We start from the raw sequence: 25016 nt of genomic DNA, 5'->3' as shown, positions 1-25016 counted from the left end.
GGGTTTCAGTAGAGCATCACATTTATTAGTCTATCACTAGTATTTAATTTAACTAGGCTACTTTAATAAACTGCTCTCAGTAACTATGTAACAATGCAGCAAATAGAATTACAATCTGATAAAGTATTACAGTCTTTGGGACATTTTCTGAACATGAGAACTTATGGCTTTCGAATTAATTTCATTTTCAATTCAAGTTCATCAGGTGAAACAAATCATAAAACATTAACATTTATGACACTTCCTTTTGTGACTTTCATAAAACATTTCTGGGTATGAACAAATCAAGATGTGAAGGGAGTTTTGTGTCACGGTTCCACAGCCATGTTTGATACACTACCTGGTTCCAACAGCCAGGTTCTACACACTACCTGGTTCCAACAGCCAGGTTCTATACACTACCTTGCTTATACACCTCACACCACCACCTGTCTGCTGTTATGACATCCACCCTAACACTATTTCACTGCTAATTGTATCAAACAGGCTTTTAGCTTCTCAACTGCATGTATAATGTAGTTTTTTGTCATTTAGTATGCCAGAGAGCCTCTTGCTGTGGTAATGGACTATGCAAGATGTACGCATGTTGTCTTATGTGCATTTTCTTGTACTGGTGTCAGCTTTCATTATACTAAAGTATCAAGCAATGGGTGTGAAACTGTAAATTGGATTGAACATGTGTAGGGATCAGAATGTATGGACATCTTTCTACATCTTGTGGATACATTCCTTTTAATCATATCCTGTTTTGATGCAAAAGTTAACAGCTGACAGATCTGTACAAGATTCACATGTTTATTATTCACAGTGGCATGTGTAAGAACTGTAGGAGCCCTGCTATATAGCCAGCTGTATTAGATATAGCAGATATAGCAAGATGTAGTAGATCTCCATCTTGACTGTTTGTGTTCCTAATACTATATAATGTAGTAGAATGTCTGAATTGTTTTAGTATATCATGACCATTTTTATGTCTCTTTACATATAGTCTGAAATCACAGTGACTCATGGTCAGCTCTCAGCTCTAGGGCATCCTGGCACAGCGTACATGGGACAGAAAATATTAATAAGACTGCAATTGTCAAAGCAGATACAGAGCAGATTAAATTATCCATATTAGTGCATTCGAGCTCTAGTATGGATGACTTTCACAAATATCCTGTATTAGAGTAATAATAACAAGTAAATTGTTGGGATTTTTATGTTTACCTTTCACACCTCATAGACATGCATGAAGCCAGTTTTTAGTGTTGGTGCTTACATGAATTTGCAAGAAATGTATCTAGGGGTTAATATTTATTAAATAGCAAAGATACACTAGATCTTTGTGCAAGATTGTCACAAATCTCAGCAGCCTAAACTCCCTGACTTTAGCACATTCTACTGTAATGTAAAATATTCAAAGTGGCAGATGATTTAGCATTTCATGTTGTGCGATGGAATTACATTTTATGGATTTGTAAAATTTGGTTCAACCTCTAGAATTCTCTACTAGGTTCACATGTATCCAACTTCACAATCTTTCATCGATGTTGAGTGATCTTTTGACATTGCTTTTGGGACAATTTGATATGTGATAACATACCATATGTGCCATGAAGGAAGCAAGCATTAGGAAGACTAGAAACTACTACTAGAAACTACTTTATTACTCAAACTGAACGGTGGGTTCAGAGACTCAAGCAGCCATCTATATGCAGCCCACCTAACTCTCCTCAGTTCCCTTTACCCTAAAGAGGATTGCCGGAGTCAGTTATATAGTCCATTAGCATATCTTTGCCAGTTGACTCCCCTCCCCTTCGTCTTTTCCAGAAGATGGCACTATATGTACACAACTGCAGTTCTGGAGCCCCTCTGACAAGGCTGGCCTATTCGTTATAATTAAGGCTACTATAGCACTTGTCATTTAGATTTATAAGACAATGAAGACATGAGCGCAGTGTGCTTTGCCGCAAATCTATGTAGTGTGTCATTAAGTGCCGGTAATAACTAAGATATACTTGATACCTAGATGTGCTTCTTTATGTGTATGTGGCAGTACTTAAAAGGATATGTTCTTATCCTGAGACATATGGGCATTTATTAGAGATCATCAAAACTTGGCAAGCAAACTATTAAGCAACGCTTTGTAACCGAGGAGGTGTATATTTCAGCACAGACTGATAACCTTTCGAGTTATGTGCGTCTGCAATTTCTATACTATAAAGGTTGAACTTTTGCCTCCACAGGCCCAGACATCAGCCTGCAGAAAAAAACTCTCGATGACAATGAACTTACCAACAGCTCTAAGAAGAGCAATAGATATCGCACTAACATTTTGCAGCAAGTAAAACGGCCAAGCTTTAGCAGAAGCCTTTACGTTTAAGCCTTTATATACGACACCCTTCGGTGTATAATGAAGCACGGTTGGCGTCGCTCCGCTAACCGAGCATTGCGCGTTTTTGCGAGCGCGAGTGCTTCTCATACAAATGAGAGCTGCGCGCTCACGCGCACTTTGACGTAGGCAGCCAGCTGGGTCTCGGCGCTCCAGCGCAGCACGTATGGCGCAGCGTGGCTGACCACCCTTGAAATTCATTCCCTGTGAACTGCGATTCATCAAGAAAATCGGGGACATAACACATACGTTCATATGTGGCATCCTTTTTTCGCCGGGTTAAGAGGCCTTGGTGGGATGAACTAGGTCACAGGGCTCTTATGAAACGGATCCATCCTTACCCGTCGGAGATGAGTCGTACGCGGTGCGAGGAGCCAAAATCAGTAGGCTGACTGTGAGCGCCGTGCGTCCGCTTCCCACGGCATCAAGGAATATTTTTGCTGTGCCTTTCGCGTCCACCGGTACTCTCGTTCACCGGTACTATGTGATTATGAATGGGTGAAGGAGGTCTCCTCGGAGCACCGGTGATTTGTTCACTGAATTCATCATTACATTTTGGAGGCGGACATAACGACGAAGAAGACAAATCATCCTAGTGCAGATCATTATTTTCACTGGCTATTCAGGTCTCTTTTGCCATGAATCGGGTTTTCTGCTGGAGAAGATCATTCTGAGGGCTTGCGTGATCACCTGCTCTGCCCATTCCAGTGAATTGCCTTTTCGCTGCTCACGACAAGACCCATTAGAAGCAAAAACAAACTATGTACGACCTTTCAAGTAGGTCTCTTAAATCTTGCATTGAATTTCCTTTAAACGTTCACTGTCTTGATTCCGTTGCCAAACACCGTGAGAAATAAGACTGCGAGCGCCACATTCAAGTCTTTTGCCGCCCGAGGAACCCGTCGCCTCAGAACAGGACATGTTGACACTAACGTAAAGATGGATATAGTTCTTGGTCTCCTGTGGTTGCTGACTGCGTTTCTCGAGGGCATTATTTGCCAAGGAGTATACGGTAAGAAGAAATACGTGTTGTGTAAATGTCTATAAGTACAGCTACGGTGACCTTGTGAAAAATGCGTCTGCTGGATAGTTAATGGCATTTCCAATGAAGTCCCATTAGCGTAAGCTCAATCATAAATAACCTTTATGTCAAATGCCAAACACGTCTTGCGTTAAATCAACTCTTAAAATCAACTATTTTCTCCTTAGTTTGAATGATGCATATAGCGTTATTTATTTAAGTAGCACTGAAGCTTCATAATTCATATTCAACGGTGCTGACTACACCTGAGCGTGAAATGCTTGACGTGACTGTGTAGCTAGCCTATGTTGTACAATTACCAGTACAGTCATATACATAGACCGGTACAAAATTATAACATCAGCGTTCCGCTCCTTATTGTAAACGGCATAATGGAAACCTATTTAACATGCCTTTACAAAACCTGCATATTCGTTGTACATATCCAGGACGCTACTGTGGGTCTTTTTTGCGATGAAATTGGCTCTTAAATAAATAAATATATCGAAATGCAACCAGTGGCATCAACCAAAAGAATAGTTTGGATAGTTGTGGGGTACACTGACAAAAAGCTGTGTAAATCTGAGGGTATAGGGTCAGGACGGGCAAAATATTTGGTATTGTCCTGTTGGAAAAAAGGAGTGTCGGGCAGCATATTCCATCACCTGCTTTTTTCATAGTGTTTATTAGTCAGCTACTGTAACGTAGCTTGCGCCACGGAGCGAGGAGATGGACACAAACGCAGAGAAGAGCGAGATTTATTACAGGGCATTCCATAATCGTAGTCGAAGTCACGGGCAGGGGTCACAACGGGAGAGCCATCCAGATGAGACAGGTACAGGGGCATGATGAAGACAGACACGAAACAAAACCAGGCTGTAATAACACAGAACAGAGAAATAACCAACAGAGAGTATAACACCGGGAACAGGGCACACGAATACAACAGCGCGAGGGAGAGAACAATCAAACATCCAAAACATCCGACAAGGGACAAGGGACACTCAGGGATTATATATACACAGAACACCAAACATGGATCAGGTGCAAACAATGATGACAGGGGCGTGGTAACAAACGAGGAATCAGAGACAACGAGCTGGGCGGGATAAACAGGCAGAGAATAACAAAACCACGAGGAACAGAGACGTTGGAGTGACAGCGGGGAGAGGGGGCGTAGCCATACGTGACAGTACCCCCCCTCAAAGCGTGCCACTCCGGGGCACGCAAGGGCAGACAGGACAGGAACCAGACTCGGACAGGACGGGGAACCACGGTACACGGCGAGGGACAGGGGACACGGGACAGGACGCTACGGGACAGACAAGACTGGGCAAGGCAGGACAAGGAGCCTGAGGCAGGACAGAGATAGGGGAAACAGAGACTGGCCAGGAGCTGGGCCGGGGCATGGCAACACAGGCAGGGACCGGGCAAGGCACGGGAGCAGGGCTGGACGGGACAGGACTGGGAACAGACACAGGAGTGGGGCCAGGGGACAGGGTGGAGGCAAACACAGAGGCAAAGACACCATGAACAACGGAGACAGGCACTGGCACAAGGTGGGTGACAACTTGGGGAACAGACATGGGGACAGGGACAGGGATGACACCACAGGAAACAGACACAGGAACAGGAACATGGACACGAACAGACACAACCACGGGGACAGGGACCAAAACAAAACCAGGGATGGGACCAGGGAGCAAGGGGAACACGGGCAACGGAACATAGGAGGCACATGGCGGAGCAGGGGGAACACAAAGTCCATGCCCAACAGGGGGCAGCACAGTCCCAAGGGCAACAGGCGGGGCCCGCTGGCGGGCAGCGGGAACAGGCGGGGCCCGCTGGCGGGCAGCGGGAACAGGCGGGGCCCGCTGGCGGGCAGCGGGAACAGGCGGGGCCCGCTGGCGGGCAGCGGGAACAGGCGGGGCCGGCAGGCGGGCAGCGGGAACAGGCGGGGCCGGCAGGCGGGCAGCGGGAACAGGCGGGGCCGGCAGGCGGGCAGCGGGAACAGGCGGGGCCGGCAGGCGGGCAGCGGGAACAGGAGCCGGCAGGCGGGCAGCGGGAACAGGAGCCGGCAGGCGGGCAGCGGGAACAGGAGCCGGCAGGCGGGCAGCGGGAACAGGAGCCGGCAGGCGGGCAGTGGGAACAGCGGCCGGTGTGGACCACCTCCTCCGGGTCGCGGGTACAGGAACCGGCGTGGACGAGACGTCCTCGGGGGGCGGAACCGCCGGGCTGACGTCCTCGGGGGGCGGAACCGCCGGGCTGACGTCCTCGGGGGGCGGAACCGCCGGGCTGACGTCCTCGGGGGGCGGAGTCGCCGCACTGACGTCCTCGGGGGGCGGAGTCGCCGCACTGACGTCACCGGGGGGCGGAGTCGCCGCACTGACGTCACCGGGGGGCGGAGTCGCCGCACTGACGTCACCGGGGGGCGGAGTCGCCGCACTGACGTCACCGGGGGGCGGAGTCGCCGCACTGACGTCACCGGGGGGCGGAGTCGCCGCACTGACGTCACCGGGGGGCGGAGTCGCCGCACTGACGTCACCGGGGGGCGGAGTCGCCGCACTGACGTCACCGGGGGGCGGAGTCGGCCACTCTTGCCGTGAGTGTCCACTACTCCCCCCCAAAAAATTCTTTGCCGTCTTAAGGTGAGAAGCTGGCAGGATCAGAGGAGGGAGGTGCTCCTCATGGAAGGTGACTTCTGCATGCGCTGTGGCGACGGGGCTCTGAGTCGGAGGCGTGGTCTTCCTCCTTCCCCGGTCTGGTCTGCGCCTGGAAGAACATACAGACACAACTGCTTCTCGGTGGCTTTCATTGTGACTCCGCCTCGTCGGAGGTATCGGGAGCTCACAATGGCTTTTGAAAGCCAACCGAGAGCCAAGCCAACGCTCGTCTGCACATTCATTCCGTCTGCCCGAGTCTCGTGCTACAGGCTGCTCCTCCCTGTAGTGAGTGTCGAGTCGGGCAGACACGTAGCGCTTATCAGGGAGTTCGTCGCTAAAGCTAGAAACCGAAAGTGATTTCGCTTTGTTTTTACAGCGACGAGACTCCCCTGTACCCACAGCGCAAGGGGAATTCCTGTCTCTGGTTCGTTCACGCTGTAATACCGGAGAGTCGAACCGAATTAAACCAGCCAACATCTCATTACAGCGATTGAACTTACCAGAGTCTCGCTCTCTCGCTGTGTCCTGGTAAGGTCGGATGTTATGTAACGTAGCTTGCGCCACGGAGCGAGGAGATGGACACAAACGCAGAGAAGAGCGAGATTTATTACAGGGCATTCCATAATCGTAGTCGAAGTCACGGGCAGGGGTCACAACGGGAGAGCCATCCAGATGAGACAGGTACAGGGGCATGATGAAGACAGACACGAAACAAAACCAGGCTGTAATAACACAGAACAGAGAAATAACCAACAGAGAGTATAACACCGGGAACAGGGCACACGAATACAACAGCGCGAGGGAGAGAACAATCAAACATCCAAAACATCCGACAAGGGACAAGGGACACTCAGGGATTATATATACACAGAACACCAAACATGGATCAGGTGCAAACAATGATGACAGGGGCGTGGTAACAAACGAGGAATCAGAGACAACGAGCTGGGCGGGATAAACAGGCAGAGAATAACAAAACCACGAGGAACAGAGACGTTGGAGTGACAGCGGGGAGAGGGGGCGTAGCCATACGTGACAGCTACTAGAATCTTAAGAGCTACCCTCTGCATGTTATGCATGGCATATCTACAATTGCTGACGTCACATGGATTTTTTTTAACAAAGGCAGATGTGCTGTTATTTAATGGATGCCTCTATGGATTAGTGGGGAAGTGAATTCATAAATCTGTACATGACCTCAACTTTCAGTGGAGATTTACCAGCAATACAGAGAAATCATATTTATTCATACAAAGCATTTTTTTTCATATGACAAAATTCTTACCTTTTGGATGGTATGTACTAATACAAATTAACAGATTCAAACAGACATCAAAGGTTGATACTTGCTGTTCTAGAATTTTAATATATGACAGAGTGTGATTCAATCACCAATTCAGTCTAATCTGCCCAACTTCTACACACCCTTAATTTTCACATAAACATGTAGCTCTGGTCAGCTTTTTTGAAATACATAATAATACCAAATTTGGAAGTTGGAAGTGAACAAATAAAGAAAGAAATTGTGATATATGTGTTTTCAATTAACACTCCAAACCCAACATGGCACCTAAAATAACTTGTAAGATTGTTTTGCTCCACAATACCTTACTTATATCTTACTTATTTGTAAGACAAATGTACAGAAAATAACACACCTAAAACCTGTGGTCTGGTTAACTATGACCTTTAAGCTATAAATCTGACATACCTAAGTTACAAATGACTGATGGATTTTTAGAGCAATGGTGAAATGTCATTTTTCTATGTTAAACATTTTGATCACTCCCATTTGATTATGCATGTGTGAATCATTATTTGAGATTAAGTTAAATTAACTTGTATTTTACTGACCTATTTTTACTTTAGCATTTAACCCAACTAACTTAAATCTGTAAATACACTTAATTTTAACATACCACAATGTGTACTTCAACAACATCATGTTGAATGATCTTGTATTACTGTGATTAACTGTGAGCTGTTTGAGTTCAGTAGTCCACACCGAATTAGTAGAGTGGTAACCAGTAAGTATTATTAGGGGAGAAAACCACTGCAATTTATGTGAGGTGATATGTTATGGTAATCAAAAACAGTTAGGCCAGTTGTCCCTCTGCTAATGAAGAATGCCAAAATTAAGTACGGTGTGTGATAAAGTTTAAAATGCATCTTTACAAACATTACAGAACAAGATTATAATAGAATTCTCTGCGTTCGGCTCAGTTTCTCATAATAGTCGCTCCACCACAGGTGACACCACACCTCCAAAAGTGGTTGGGCTAAATTCGCATTTACTGCAATGTGGAATCATATTATGGTGGAAGTAGTTTTAAATAGTTAGACTGTTTAGACATATTTAAGAGTAAATTCCTGATGATTCAACCAAATTATTGTGAAATTGTATCTTTCTTCTCCTTTCTCAAAGCATAAAAATGAATCAAAATGTAGGCTAACATTAAGTTTTACATGCTATAACATGTTCTAGCTTACAGACCATAACATGTTCAAAGCCTAATGTACTAATGTGCTTCAGCAGACTTTCAATGACCATTGGCTACACACATGTCAAACGTTTTCACGAACAGTGTCAGCATTGCTTTGCTTGCATCATTGTCCTGCCATAAAATGCCTAACTGCTAGCTAGTATATATGTACTTATCAAATATTAGCTTAGAAATGTAGCAGCAATAAGAAATTAAACAGATATTTAATAAAGTTAACACAGTGATTTTATATATATGTTGAGCATCTATTGGTGCATCACAGTATAAACATTTCGCTCGACAAGTGAGCTGTGTGGGTCTATCCACCGTCACACCTCAGCCCTCAGCTGAATAGTAGATTTTTATCTGTTCTGTTGAGTGTGACTATCTTTTCATGCCTTTAGGTCAGTGCTCCAAGTGGTTAAGAAGATTGGAGATGTTTATATTTTTCCAAATGAAACCAGCTTTGGCTTAATCTAAAAGCAGTGGGCTGTTGCCCCTGAGGTTTGAAAAGTGGTGGTTCAAACACCTGCTCACACTGTGGCTCTGCTAGCCGTACACTCCACTATGGACTGCAGATCTCTATAGTCTGATTAGCACTGTATTCAACAGCAGGCATCTCAGTGTCTTGAGCATAAGGAGGATGACTATCATGAACATGATAGCAAACTATATAACTGAAAAAATATATAACTCTGTCTATAATCCATTCATATGCTATTTTGTTGTCTGAAAGGCAAATGTTTATGAATTGTTATACGGAGATAATGAACTCACAGTACAGCTATACTATGAAATTGAAATACAGCTATACAGTGCAGATCAGTCTGTCATTGTCAGATCAATGGAATCAGTGCTACATTAATGAATGCGATATCAATTTTCTTCTATTTTCTGCTATGGTGAAATTTAGAACTTTGAGCCTGTGATGAAATAAAATTTGTGTCTCAGTAACTGTGCAATACATGTGAAATCTACTGTATCGGGATCAGCTGAACTATATCATATGAGCCTGAATAAGAAAATTCGATCTGTTATTCATTTATTTATTTATTGCTGTGGAAATTCAGGGGATTTAACTCAAAATGCATCCTCATTTCATTTCCCTGAATGTAATGAGCCGGTGGTAAGGTTTGGGAGGATAATTGTGTTCACTGTATGATCTAGTAGGATTTTGTACAGCCTGTGTATCTAAGCACCTAAGAGTTTATTTACTCTTGAGCTATTTGCTTTAATTTAAAATTCAGTTGCTGAATCCCTGGCTTGCTTTCTTTGTTCCCTTCAGCTATGAGTAGTTTTATAGAAATGGACCATGAGGTGATCATGTTACCACATATTTCAACTGTAATCATGTGGTTTACAAAATGTTTAAACACTAGTGAGTTCTTCTTGATGATATTTTATAAATAGGATTACATACATTTTAATGTTTAAATATGTCCGACTGCTCAGAAAAGTGATTGGAGGCGGATGACAGAAGTTAAAGATTAGGCACAATCTTTTGTAAATGAGAACTTGAGGGTGTTTTTGTTGTAGCCCTGGCTCTCCATTTTCACACTCTCAAGTGAAGGAACATAAAAGAAGCAAAGTACAAGTATGAGTAAAAACTGTTTAACTGTTTCAGAGTAAAATAATGCAGATTTATATCACTGTTTTGTATGAACACCCCAGAATTCCTTATATTACTATAAGACACACAGTTATCACTGCCTTTATTTTATAAGCGTCTGTCTTTCGCTACATGTGCCCATGGAAGAGTGGATCATATTTAATCAGCTCTGACAGACTAAATAAATTGCCAGTTGGATTTTGGTGGTTAGGTTTGAATATTACATTGGGGATGACAATATGATCAGATATATATTTTTTGTTTGTGCAATTACGAATTAGAAATCAATATGTAGTTTTATGGCGAAACTTTTTTATGGTAAGTACTTTTCTCGGTATGTGTAATAATTTATTGTAAAGTGTAAATGTGAGAATGCGAATAATGTAAAATAGAAAGACTGGACTTAAAAAAACACCGATAACAGGCATGCTGTCTGTGCCTGCGGCTTTCTTCTGAATTATTCACATCTTTTACAAGCTGTAATTTGGCTTGGCTGAAAGGAAGGGTTGGAAGACACTTTTGTTTGTCTTGTGTTTTCCATTAGCAAGTTGTTGTTGGGTGGTGTATGTAGCTTCCTAACATATTTGCACTTTCTATATCCCATACCTCCCGTTTGTCCATGTGCTGCTCAGATGCCTTCTCTCTTTCTTCAGTTACAGAGCACCAAAGCAGAAATCATTAACTGTGTAACCTCCAGGGCAGCGACTATAGGCAAATATTAAGCATTGTTAATGTGCAGTAAAACAACCTTTCTTTTTAATGGGCCTATTCATTAACACCTTAAGCCTAGTTTGTGTTACAAGACATATAGAAAAACAGTAAACCTCTCCTGATGCCTGAACGAAGCAATGAGGGATTTCAGGACTATGCATTTGTGATTAATTCTAAAACTTAATATACCATGTAAACATTGCACTTTAAAACAATCCTATACACATCTGGCAATTATGTTCAATTAACACTTGTGTCTACCATGTAGCAGTTCTATTTAATAATAAAAATGTCCTGCAGTGGAACCAAAACCAAATTGTAATCATCATCTAATCATGTGTTTGTGGCTGGAACCCATGGGAGTGAAACTACTGCTTCCAGGCTCTTAGCTTGTGTACACATGGCTTTAATATCTGTAGAAATGCAACCACAGGACATAAAGGACCGCTGACCTGTTAACAAGCCTGCTTTCTGATAACAAGACAGATGGCTTGTGTAATAACTATAAAGCATAACATAAGCAGTAAGAACTAAGTCTGTACTGGGAGGGTCATAAAGGGTACAACAGCAAATTAAAATGAATGGAATATGATGTCTTCAAAAAAGGAATTTGTAAACATGTTAATAATAAATAGTTTACTGACCTCAAATCAGCTATCATTTAATATTTACAGTAAGCATGTGCCACTTGTTGACAAGTTACCTACCTCTTTATTTCAGTCATGGTTGAAGCATGTCCCACTTAACCTGGTGTTGTTTGGGCAGTGTAGAGTAATGCCACATTTTCTGACACACATCTACGTGGGTTAGAATTGTCTTAAAGAAAAGTGATATTTCCTTACATCTTGGTTCAGGAGTTTTATCTTTGCAATTTTAGATTTGCAATGTACATGTCAAATGTTTTATTAGTGGCAGAACAGCCATTGGTACACTTTAAAGACAGGATATTTAGAATATATCTTTAAGGTTATCCAGCACACATGGATGCAGCAGCCTGGAACTTTCTTTTTTTACTTATCTTATTTTAAAGTGCACCATAAATGCAGTCATGACTAGCCCACATAATCAACAGTCTACAAGAAATGCTGAACATTAGAATAAAAAAATGTATTCCACCTGTACCATCCAAGATTCCTGACAAATTACTCCCATGGGTGCTTTCCTGGATTACCACCGCAGTGAGGATGTGGTGCAGGCAGAGGCAGGAGAGGAAGCAGAAGCAGGTCGGGCAAGCTAGCGCTCATAGAACCTCCGACCGAGCCAACTGTACACAGCCTGTTCGTTGGGGACACTGTCTTTAGTCAGTAAGATCAACAAGTTGAGACTGAGGATTTCTTCACACAGAATGAGCAGCTGTGCCTTATTTCTCCCTCAAACCCAGCTGAATTCCAACATCCCTGATGCAGCTACCGAGTTAATGGGCTAGTGTGTATATCACTTGGTTTGGCAAGCTGTTTGGTATGTGTATATGTTCAAACTGTGCATGTCCATAGACATTACCAAACAATTTTTCTCCCCAGACATAGAAATTATTATGCTGATGTGGAGACCTTTCATCTGCCATAACCATTTACAGTAATGTTCTTAAATGCAGTTCATATCCCTCCACAAGGTAATGCTAAGTTAGGGCTGGCTATACTGCATGATGCACCAAACAAACAAAAACACTCATCTGGACTTTAGAGTAGAGGAGTGTAGTCAGCTTAAGACTGTGCAACATAAGACATCAGTTTGATGATTTTTCCAACCAGAAAAATCTTAATTTAAAAAATTAAATGCTTACAAAGTGTGGCCTCTACCACTGTGGTTGGTCTGATCACATTACATATTACTATTTTATATTGTTCCTGATGCCAGAATACAGACCCCTCATCACCAGGACAAAGCCCACTATGTAGACTGTCAGGGGCTAGTTAGAGGGAGTGATAACTAAAGTACAGGACTGCTTCGATAGCACAAATTGCTATCTGCTCAAACTGGAAGCCACATGGGCTTAACCTGTGCTTCCCGTTTTAGCTCCCATAAACTTCTGTATCGACAGTGTAACCACTGTTATCTAGCATTCACATATTCCACAAATGGAAAACTGAGCAGAGCTATTATATAATTAATGGTGAACCTATGGAGACTGAAACAAAATGGTCACCTTCCCATCAGCATCAACAGCGGAGGGTGAAGTTGATTCTGAGCTTCAGACACCTTGGACTCCACATCAAGATCTATTATAGTCCATCAACACAACAGAAAGCACAACTCCAACAATAGCTACTGGTCAGCTTCTACAGAGGCACTGTAGAGTCCATCATCACATACTGCATTACAACATGGCGCTCTGACTGCACCTCTAAGAACAGGAAGGCCCTCCGGCACATCATTAAAATGGCCCAGAGGATCACCAGCTCACAGATTCCAACACTAGGGGATAGCTACAAAACCCACTGCTGCAGAACCATAATCATCTGCAGAGACCCGACCCACCCCGGCCACAGCATCTTCAAACCTCTGCCATCTGCCAAATGCTTCAAATCCTTGTGAAGAAGTTTTTACCAAAGTACTGTTACACTTCTGAACACATAGCACTTCTCCCTTTATAGAAGAACCATCACTGGTCTAACTGTATTGAACCTCAGCTCCCCTATCACATTTACACATCTACACATTCTGACCTATGAGCAGTCCATTTCTGATAGCACTGACTGCATTATATTCCAGTCACCGTGTCTGTTTCCTACTATTTGTCAATCCCCTTTAAGTGCAATATTTATCTCAACCACTGTTTACCTTTTTACAGTACCTTAATTTGGTCATTCTGGTTACATGAATTTGGGTGTGGGTGGTTGAGTGTCATCATACATGCTGGTTATCTAATTAGCTAAGCATCTTTTGATCTGTTCTTTGTTTTGAAAATTTTAAAAGCACTTTAAAGGGGACCACCTGTCTGAATATGTATGGTAAACTGCATGTGTTACAGTTGTATGATTAAACCTACAGAAGATGGAATTGACTGGCTTTGTCAGTGTTCATGTTGCAATGCACTGGCCCTCTGAGAGTAGCTCTTAGAAGGCCCTCCCCTTGCATTTATCAAGCCATTAGCTGTAGATTTTCTCGGAATGAGTGTTAATAAGTGTTAATGAGTGCTAATGAGAATAAAGCTGTGCTGATTATTGGTAGTAATGTGTATGCTTCATTTTGTGGTTCATTGCTCTGTGCATGTTCATTTTGGTCCATGTTTTGCTCTTTATTATAATTTCATATGATTTTATTTATTTTTCAACTATTGCTGTTAATAACTATGGACACACCCACTGTTAGCAAACTCAAAGGCTTGTCTTTTTAAATCATCAAATTTGACAGCGATGTGCCATAACCTCTCGAGTTTCACTTCTATGTGAACGATCATGTTAATTAACCTTTTTTACGCATGTGGACTTCCCAGTGTTTCTCTTTTTGCTTTTGAGCTCTGCTTTTAAAAAAATTTTGAACATCTTCAGAGCTACCACCAGTATACCACAAAATACATACAAAGTCATAGCCTTCCTAAACATTCTCAAAGCAACTTAAACATTTATGCTAGATGATCTATTTGGATTACAGTACATTAGTACAGTACAGTACAATAAATTGTATTTTCATTGTCATCATTATATGAACATGTGCAATAATTGCATCGCAAAAAGTGAATAAACACACAATGCATAAGAAAAATGAATGTGATTAAACATTCACACCATTTGGCCCATTATATTAACCTCAACAAGGCATTAGCCACACCATCTGTGGGCAATCTTCCGATCTTTATAAGCCTTTTTGTTTTTGTAATTATTGTCGGTCACTTAATGTTAGTGCTCTCGTTAGTGAGATGCAGCATTTCTGAAATGATGTATAAATACTGAATAGGGATGATTGAAAATCACACCAAACCAGCATATGTGTGCATCATTACAACCCTGTGGAAAACCTCTGGTGAGCTGAAACTTCAGTGAGCTGAAAAAGAAAGTCCAACATTGTACCCAAAGGACTAGGGAGATGTGTATAAATGATTTTAGATCCATTAATGTCAATTTCTTTATGATAAGCTTATTTTTTTTCTTAGGTTTATGGTATTTGGATTTTCCATATGGATATTTTAGAATTCCCTAAAATACAATATTCTGTACATTGCCCTGCTTCAGCAGAGCTGCATAAAAAAACTGAATGAAAAGTGTCGTTTTGCACACCAGTCACATGATGGACTGTTTCTGAGTCTAATAGCAGGGAAAAATTGCTGTTATATTGTCATTCGAAGTGCTAGATAATTTTATTAGTTTACAGGTCTAAAACCAATTAAATACATATTAGATTAAGCTAATGAGACATCATTTAAACCCATTAATAACATGATAAAGAACTAGAGGGATTTTCTTCAGTCTTTGTAACCAATTGTTTCCTTTTTATATTTTACTTATTTTCCTCTCTGCATAAATGTGTGTATAACTGAACACTTTTTGAACTTCATTATGTAGGAAATCCTGAGGCCTCTTTGAGTGTCTGTATAAATACATTCTTTTGAAAATGGATCTCTCCCTTCCCCCTGAGTTAATGCATAAGAATATTTTTGTCTTTTTCATGCTCTCTGTGTGTGTATGTGCATGACAGCATGTTTTTTATGCTTAAACTTACAAAATTTGTAAAGTTCACAAAGCTTACAAGATTCACAAAGCATTTCAGAATTTGTCATTGAATCATAAATAAATGCTTGCTTACATTTTGGGCATTTAGCAGATGCTTTTGTCTAGAGCGACATACAAAGTGCTTTGCATCTGTTCACAGAAAGCATCCAAGATGGTAGTATAGATAGGTCAGAATTCAAGATACCCCTGAACCTGACTACTACTAAACTACAGCTTGTCAGAGTCCTAATCTCTCTTTATATAAGGCATGAGTGCATGATTCTTTGTCCAAAATGTCATTGACTCTGCTTCTGTCCTATCACTAAGTTTATGTCCCAACAATGCCACGGACATCTCTAACCTGGAGCTCAGGAAAGCACAATGGTCCCTGCTTTCTGGGGTGGAAAGATAGTTTCTCCTTTTGTTCTTGTGTGGTGCTGGCCACCTCTGCACATTTGCCAGATCACATGAATGGAACTGAGTAGTCAGCACCCTGCCAAGCATTTTCATTTGCCCTACGATATTGTGTGAACAAAAGCTGACATAGCTGTGACATGCTCTCCTTCACTCTCTCTCTCATTGGTTGGTGCAGTGACATAGGAGAGGTTCAGACAATGGGTGTTTTAAAAAAACTTCTTAAAGGTATTTTCAGAATATTAGAAACAAGAGGAAGGATGTGTATTATCTTCTGAATGGATGGTTAATGCAGAATGGAACTTAAAGCCAAGCCAAGAATATTTGCATCTCATTATATGCAAAATATACTCACTGGCCGCTTTATTAGGTACACCTGTCCAACTGCTCATAAATGCAACTGTCAAATCAGGCAATCACATGGCAGAAACTCAACGCATTTAGACATGTAGACATGGCCAAGGCGATCTGCTGCAGTTCATCTATTGGAATGGGGAAGAAATGTGATTTAAATTACTTTGAACGTGGCATTGTTGTTGGTGCCAGACAGGATAGTCTGAGTATTTCAGAAACTGCTGATCTACTGAGATTTTCACGCACAACCATCTCTAGAGTTTACAGAGAATGGTCCGAAAAAGAGAAAATATCCAGTGAGCGGCGGCTTTGTGGGCGCAAATGCCTTGTTGCTGCCAGAGGTCAAAGGAGAATGGTCAGACTGGTTCGAGCTGATAGATCGGCAACAGTAACTAAAATAACCAGTCGTTACAACCGATGCATGCAGAAGAGCATCTCTGAACGCACAACATGTCAAACCTTGAGGCGGATGGACTACAGCAAGAGAAGACCATAACGGGTGTCACTCCTGTCAGTGAAGAACAGGAAACAGGCTACAATTTGCACAGGCTCACCAAAATTGGACAATAGAAGATTGGAAAAATGTTGCCTGGTCTGATGAATCACAATTTCTGCTGCGACATTCGGATGGTAGGGTCAGAATTTGGCATCAACAACATGAAAGCATGGATCCATCCTGCTTTCAGGCTGGTGGTGGTGCAGTGGTGTGGGGGATATTTTCCTGGCACACTTTGGGCCCATTAGTACCAATTGTGCATTGTCTCAAGCCACAGCCTACCTTTGGGATGTGGTGGAACGGGAGATTCGCATCATGGATGTGCAGCCGACAAATCTGCAGCAACTGCGTGATGCTATCATGTCAATATGGACCAGACTCTCTGAGGAATGTTTCCAGTACCTTGTTGAATCTGCCATGAAAGATTAAGGCAGTTCTGAAGGCAAAAGGGGGTCCAACCTGGTACTAGCAAGGTGTACCTAATAAAGTGGCCGGTGAGTGTATATTTGTGTATACTCTTAAACATGTTAATATGTATAATGCTTTTTACCACTGGGTTTCAATACAATTTCCTTTGAAAAATTAAGAACCTAAATGTAACGTGACTCGTTCCTTAGCGAGCCTGGCATCTGCAAATTTCACTCCCCTTATTTCAAATATCAATACTGATATTAAGAGATGGGGTAGCCTCCCCCTGTCATTAATCGGTAAGATAAATGTTGTTAAAATGAATATTTTACCAAAATTTCTATTTCAATCAGTTCCCTTGTTTCTGCCAAAACACTTTTTTGATTCACTGGATAGGATTATTTGCTCCTTTATTTGGGGTGGGAAACCACCTCGGGTCCGTAACTCAAAGATGCAAATTTGCTGCAAAGATGCAAATTTAGTGGGGGACTCGCTTTACCAAATTTTCTAAATTACTATTGGGCTGCTCACATCCACAAACTCTGTTACTGGTTGGGATCACCTGGATCCTCTTGGTGTAAATTAGAGTTATCATCCTGCGGGGGTTCTTCTATATCTGCTCTAATCTACTCCTCTTTACCCACAAAACCTTCTTTATACACTGATAATCAAGTGGTACTTAACACGCTCAAGATCTGGTACCAGTTTAGACATCATTTCAAATTTTTAGCTGCATCTTCTTTAGGCCCCTTACATAACAACCATTTATTTCCGCCATCAGTTCTGGACTCTATGTTTTCAGTTTGGAATGATAAGTGTATTACTCAATTTAAATATTTGTATGTAGATGGTGTCTTTGATAGTTTTGCCAATTTGTCTTCCCGTTACAGACTCCCTGCTTCTCATATGTTTCGATATTTTCAGGCTCGCAGTTTTGTGGCAAAATGTTTCACCAATTTCCCCTATTTACCTCCGGAACAGCAGTGGGAAACCATGCTTTCTTGTGTTCCTCATCACAGAGGTATTATTTCAAAATTATATGATAATATCTCAGCTTTTAGCAACCACTCTTATGCTAAGCTCAAACGTACATGGGAAAACGAATTGGGTATGCGGATACATGAGGAATCTTGGGAACAGGCTATGGGGAGGACGCATTCTACCACCTCTTGTGCTCGTCTTGGACTTATCCAGTTTAAAGTCTTGCACAGAGTACATTATTCTAAGTCCAGATTGTCTGAGATGTTTCCGGACGTGGAGGACAAATGTGACAGATGCCATGGTAGCCCCTGTCATCTAAGTCACATGTTCTTTTTCTGTCCTGATCTGAAAGGTTTCTGGGTGGGCTACTTTACGATCATGTCCACTGTTCTTGGGGTTAATCTCCAACCCTGCCCTCTTACAGCCATATTTGGGATTTGTGACCCATCACTCTCACTTAATTCTGAGCAGAAGGACATTATTGCTTTCACATCCTTACCAGCAAGACGTTCATTATTGTTGCACTGGAAATCTGCTACATGCCCATCTACTTCCAGGTGGTTTAAGGACACCATGTTTTTCTTAAAACTGGAAAAAATCAAATACACGTTGAGAGGATGTACTGCCAAATTTTACAATAAATGGCAGTCGTTTATCTCCTATTTCAAGAATTTGTTTGTACTACAGAACTAGTTTTGTGTGCTTGTTTTTTCTTTTTTCTTTTATACCTTTTCATCTACCATGAACAGTCATTGACGTTTGTTGGTTGTGGTGAGCCGAGTGGGGGGGGGGCTCGGGTGGGGGGTTGTTCTTTGTTTGTTACTCTTTCTTAAAATAGATTTATTTATTTATTTTGAGAGGGGGGGGGGGGGTATATGGGATATATTGTTAAAAAAATGGAAAAGGTGGATTGTATTGTTGTGATTGGATGTAAGTGTTCTTTTTCCAAATAAAAAGTTATAGAAAAAAAAGAACCTAAATGAAAATTTTTGTTATAATGAACCTGACTTAAAAACTACAGTTCACGTATATTAGCAAACTCAGATGCCACTACTTTTACTCTAATTTCCATAGAATTTCTTTTGAATATGACTATTATGCCAGATATCACGATGGATAGACTTGTATAACCAAATCTGTCCTTGGGTTTATTTGGATGAAGCAAAATGCATTTTTGAGACTTGAGTTGTGAAGATGAAATCTTATTGTACTCTGATAAGGATGTGATAAAATCTCAGCTAATAGATTCCTGTCATAATCCACGCAGTTTCCTGCTGGAGCTTAGATGCTAAGATTGGGAATCTGCTTTAAGGCCTCTGCCCCTGTGGCCAAGAAAACTGTATTTCTAATTTTAAGTGCAGATAGGTTAAGTCTGAATTCTTCACAGTCCAGTATTCCTGCTGCTCTTGGCTGAGCCTTGCATTTTCATCGTCTGCTATTCCTCGTTTTTTCCACAATGATTATGATTTTGCAAGGGAGCCAAATGCAAAATGTCTTCAGGAATGTCAGAAAACCTATTACTGAGAATGACCTTTTAAAACAATGTACATGGGGTGAAAATAGTGGGGGAGGGGGAGCGGGGCAGGACAAATCAGTTGTGGTCCAGCGGGAGCAAATATTACCTATCATTATTCTTAAACACTGTCCTCATCTACTCTGTCCTTTTCAGAGCATTAGCATGAGAAAGGAGGGCAGAACGCTGTATAACAATCAGTTACTGTTGCCATTCTCAGGGGCTTTTCAACTTCTGGTAATTTTTGGGAACATTCTGAATGGGAGATCAGATGGTCATTAAAGATGACATCCAATGCCAGATGAGTTCTGAATAATAAAACATTTCAACCCATTATCTAAGCAGAGACCAGGGACAGTTTGGTTATTTTAACTTAACAGTTCCCCTCTGTATTCATTCTGTGGAAATATTGAATTTTCAGCTAACTGTTATCTGTTTTACAACTGACCATAATATAAATAGATGTGCATTACATTGTCAACTCAGTATGTTTGGCTAGATTTTAGCATATTGCATTGTGAAAATGCCAACACTGGCCAATAGATGTGCAGGAGAAAATCTTTTGTACATGAAATGCAATCTACAACAATATCTATTTGGTAAAATAACTAACATGCAATAGTAAAAAAAGATCAATGATAACAGAAGCAGTCATGAAAAGTGCTACATGAGCAATAAACTACTTATGAGATCACGTAGCTGTGAGAGCGCACAGGGACACAAATATCAGGACAAACACCCAACTGATGTGACATTATGGGCATATCACAATTTTTATGCATTTTTCAAAATAAAAAAAACAATAAACAATAGCCTTACTGCAACCTCTCAGGAAAATGAGTAATACTACAGAATTACTGTAACCAATAACTACCATCTTAGCTTTGTAATTAATTATTTTAAAAATCCAATCAAAAACAAATGAAGCAGGGGTAATTAGCTTCCTGTCAAGCAGAAATGTGGCTAACTCAGCTTATAGTTTAAATCCTTTCAGGTTCTATAGCTCTTTCCACCTCTGAAAAACTGTTCCAATGTCGATCCTTGTTTTTTCTCAGCCCTTGTGTAATGCTTTCTTTCTGGCATGCTTTTCTTTCTTTCTTTTTTTTTTTACTTGTCTTTGTCATGTAATCTATTGCTGGCAAAGGAGGGATGGGCAGTTTTTGCATTGATTGTGACTGTTTAACTGCAGTTGTTTTGCGAAGCTCCTGAAGCTGTTCACTGAATCGCCCTTGACCACGTGAGCACGCACAAACACTGACACTCCATCAGTCACTCTTCCTGCCTCTGATTGGTTGGTTTGATTCGGACATGGTGGATTCTTGCAAAATGGCAAGAATATTGCCATAAGAGCCATGTGGAGACAGAAGAGTGATTATTTTCACAGTTATCTGTCTCATGAACTATGGTCAGAAAATAGTAATATTTTTAGCAAGTATGACAATGTTATTGTTATACAGCTTACCTACCGCTGCTTCAATATTGTGTGTGAGCACTTAACACATTTTAGTGCAGAGGTTTTACTCAATCATTAATTGTGAGAAACTGCCCTCATGTTTGACCACTGGTACAGTCACCTACAAATTGTGCTAGTGGTCACAGTATTACCAACCAAAATGAAGATTTCCTGTGATAAAGCTGAACTTTTTCTGCTTTTCTGCTTATGCCATGTTTAGTTGTCGTTAATTTGGGAGTAGAGCTAAATGATGCATAACATTTGAGCTGTTAAGTGACTGGAGTCCATTAAACTTTGTAGCCAACAGCATATCATTATTCCTGTTTTCCACACCCACATTTTTTCCTTATCCATTTCAACTGTGTGTTACTCTTGAGGGCAAAGTAAAAGAAAGTAGAAAGTATTTTTGACAAACTGAACTGAGGAAGGAAATGTTTGAATATGCAGGGGGAGACATTTAGACCTTCTCTAAATACTACATTCAGTCTCCAATAATTTCTCAAGGTTACATTTAATTATATTCTAGTTCAAAATTCCCTAAAATGTAATAGATACTTCTTTCTGAATGTCAGAAAGGCAGATTGTTATTCTTGTGGTAATGGATTTGTTATAAACATGTATAAATGTAACTGCCCTTTATATTTGTCATGATCGTGAATGTGTCACCATGAATAAATTCTTATACTATTATTAATAGTTGGCACTCTTGGCAAAATAATAGAAATCATGTTAAAGTTGTGTTCCTTAATTTAAACACATGATTCTAAAACCTATGCTTGCATTATGGGAGCAGCAAGCAAAATAAAAATTACTTCAAAAGGTGAAGTAAGAAACTGTTAACTTGAATTGTTAAATTAAAAGCCAGTCTATAGACTGCATGTTCTGTCACTTTTCCCTTACCGATTGATCATTAGCGAGAGATAATTATCATGGAAAATCCATGGAAATAATGATTTTGTCTTAAATTAATCTTATCTGGATACTTATACACATTGTTTACAGATATCCACTCACAACAGCAGTGGAGTAGTGATTATGTTTATAAAAAAGATCCAAGGACATCATACTTACTCTGACATAACTGTCCCAGGAGCAAGATATGCACAGACTCTGAGAGATGTCTATGTATAACAGCAGATCCTTATGTCTTTTTCAGTCATATTCACTTGGTTGTCATTGAAAGAAAAAAGGTCATCACTCACACCCACATGAGTGTTTGCTGAAACACTCATTGTCCCCTAAACATTATTACGTGTTGTATTTTACGTTCACCTGACTGCTGAGTGTCTATATATGGAGTTTTGTAGAAAGATTGAGTCACAAGCTACATTTGTCAGACACTTTTTTATTGAGCAGTCTGATCTAACTGTATAGGTGATGCACTGCCTTAAAAACATTGGGAACATACATTTTACACCTGACCAGTTTATTCTCATGTTTGCATTTCCCCTGGTCTCCAATTGCCCTTTTTGTCAGAGAAGATTAATAGCATAATCTGGTGGTGTGTTGTCATCTGTTTCCAAGTTTTTATGCATGAGGGCTAATCTGAAATATGAGTGCTGTAGGACTTCCAGTCAGTGTGACAGCTTCTACAGATTTCTCCTACTTTTCTCAAAGTTCACTTTTGAATGAAGCAGAGTCTCATTCAGATGTTACACATGGTCTTCTTCATCAGGGTTTAGATATTCAAACTATTAAGTATAGTTGTGAAAGCTTCTTATATAAGGTATTGTTCAGATTACTGCAGAACATAGGTGATATCCTGCTGTATGTTACAAAAAATTGAACACATTAATTGTTTTTTTAAATCTAGATAAAACAAATTAAGATTTTGCAATAACAAAGTGCTTATGGCAATGGGGGTTTTTTTGTGTATGATCAAATGTGTAGTACATACTTGTTATTCTCATTGTTTATTCAAAATGGAAATTCAAAAAGACATGAGATACTATGTTATCTTTCTACTCTGGTTCAAAGTTCTATAAATAGTGTGTGTGTGTGTGTGTGTGTGTGTGTGTGTGTGTGTGTGTGTGTGTGTGTGTGTGTGTGTGTGTGTGTGTGTTACGTAAGCAGCAGGCATGACGTGCGTGGTTTGTTGGCAGAGAGGCATGCTTCAGGGCTATGCCCAAACACATATGCACAGCCAGTAGAACAGCAGCCCACAGAAAGATGAAACATAGCCTATGAGTCAAAGCTGGGATTTAGATATGAAAGGGATAACGCGATGAATGGAGAGAATGATAAGAAAGAAGTGTCTGGACAAAAAAAGGCTCTTCTGCCTATTGTGAATCATCAAGACCTCTGGGAACTAGCAGATGGCATCTGTATACACTCATCCAGCCGGTGGTGATCATACTGCCAGGACCAGCTGTACTGGATTAAAAAGTGGCCTTTTCTTTAAATTCAGTGAAACGCTCACCTAATACATGTACCGTGTACCCTTGTCAGGCTGACATCAGATGTGATGTTATGGATGATTTTGGTATACGTGCTCTTGAAATTGTCAGTATGTGTTAGGACATTATATGTTGTTCATACAGAAACTTTGTTGATCCTGTATGCCTCAGGCTTTAAATGTGTACGGTGCATGTGGTATTCAGCATCTATGTGTACGGTACATGTGGTATCCAGCATCTGTGTGTATGGTACATGTGGTATCCAGCATCTTGTGTGTATGGTACATGTGGTATCTAGCATCTTGTGTGTATGGTACATGTGGTATCTAGCATCTTGTGTGTATGGTACATGTGGTATCCAGCATCTTGTGTGTATGGTACATGTGGTATCCAGCATCTTTAAATGTGTACGGTAACGTGTGGTACCTAGCAACTTGTGTGTTATATTTAAATTTGTGTTTGACTGTAGCTTTGGAGAATGTGTTTCAAAATTTGATGTTAAATGATTACATGTTTTAGTCACAATTGGTGAAAAATATTTATATGATTAATTCACATTCCATTGAATTATGTGTTAGTGTTCAGTTTATGAATACCACTGGAAATTGGCATCCATAAATAAATTTAAAGCCAAATACATGTGAGAGCCAAATATATCTGTGTTAACAGGGCTAACATTGGTCACCAGAGCTGACATATGAGTTTTAGTAGCTAGAAAAGTATATATTCTGATAAACAGGGCATTGTATATGATGTCAGATGTATTTTATATGTATACACAGCTTAGATAAAAGGGAATATAATAAAAAAGTTTGTTGTCTGTAATCATAGTTCTCATATAAATCATGTAATTAGGTAAGTTGTATGGGTTGATAATATTGAGGAACGAGTACTTATTGGCCTTGTTGTGGACAGCCTGACTTTTTGGCTAGTTACAGTTTGTTGGCTTGTAATGTGGGATGTTCATAATATTAATTATAATAATGAGTATTAATATTAATTTTGACAATCTATTGTTGAAATTTGCATAAAAAGAAATGCAAGACCCTTTGTATCCTTCTGGAGTCCCTGATCACACTGGTGTGATCAAACCCTATGACTGGTTCAAGGTTTCTCAGCATAAGAACATAGTCAAGTTGAACACTGCTGTCAACTTGTATTGAAACTTCTGGCTTGAAACATTCTAGTTTTGCTGTCACTAGACCAAGTACAAATTGTATTTAGACATTGGTAAACATTATTTAGGGCTGTATATTTAGGCAAAATCAGTGTTCACAACTGGCCAAAAATAGCCCGAGGTTCACTTGAGTTGTTAACTGTAACTATAACTTTGTACATTGCAAAGCAGAGTAATATTTCATCATCCCATACAGCAGATTATCTTGCAGTATAGCAGACCTTTTAAATTCTACATTCATTACATAGGTTTTTGAGTTTCACAGATGCCATCCTGTTGTCTGAAGGAATCTATGCAGTTAACAGAGGTGTCAA

At 40.6% G+C, this 25016-nt stretch overlaps 1 protein-coding gene across 2 annotated transcripts in view; it reads left to right on the top strand.

Annotated features, from left to right (window-relative positions):
- The first annotated feature begins 2506 nt into the window (after positions 1-2506).
- The window catches only part of mdga2a (MAM domain containing glycosylphosphatidylinositol anchor 2a), a 178290-nt gene continuing 155780 nt past the window's right edge, over positions 2507-25016 (top strand). For both annotated transcript variants that reach the window (XM_076978570.1, XM_076978571.1), the window contains exon 1: positions 2507-3386. In XM_076978570.1, the coding sequence (XP_076834685.1) occupies positions 3314-3386 (73 nt within the window). In that variant the 5' untranslated portion in view covers positions 2507-3313. The remainder of the gene's footprint in view (positions 3387-25016) is intronic.

Source organism: Brachyhypopomus gauderio, chromosome 17 (assembly GCF_052324685.1).
Source record: "Brachyhypopomus gauderio isolate BG-103 chromosome 17, BGAUD_0.2, whole genome shotgun sequence".
NCBI classification, from domain to species: Eukaryota; Metazoa; Chordata; class Actinopteri; order Gymnotiformes; family Hypopomidae; genus Brachyhypopomus; species Brachyhypopomus gauderio.
Note: the sequence above shows the minus strand (reverse complement) of the source record. Positions and strands in the feature narration are given on the sequence as shown.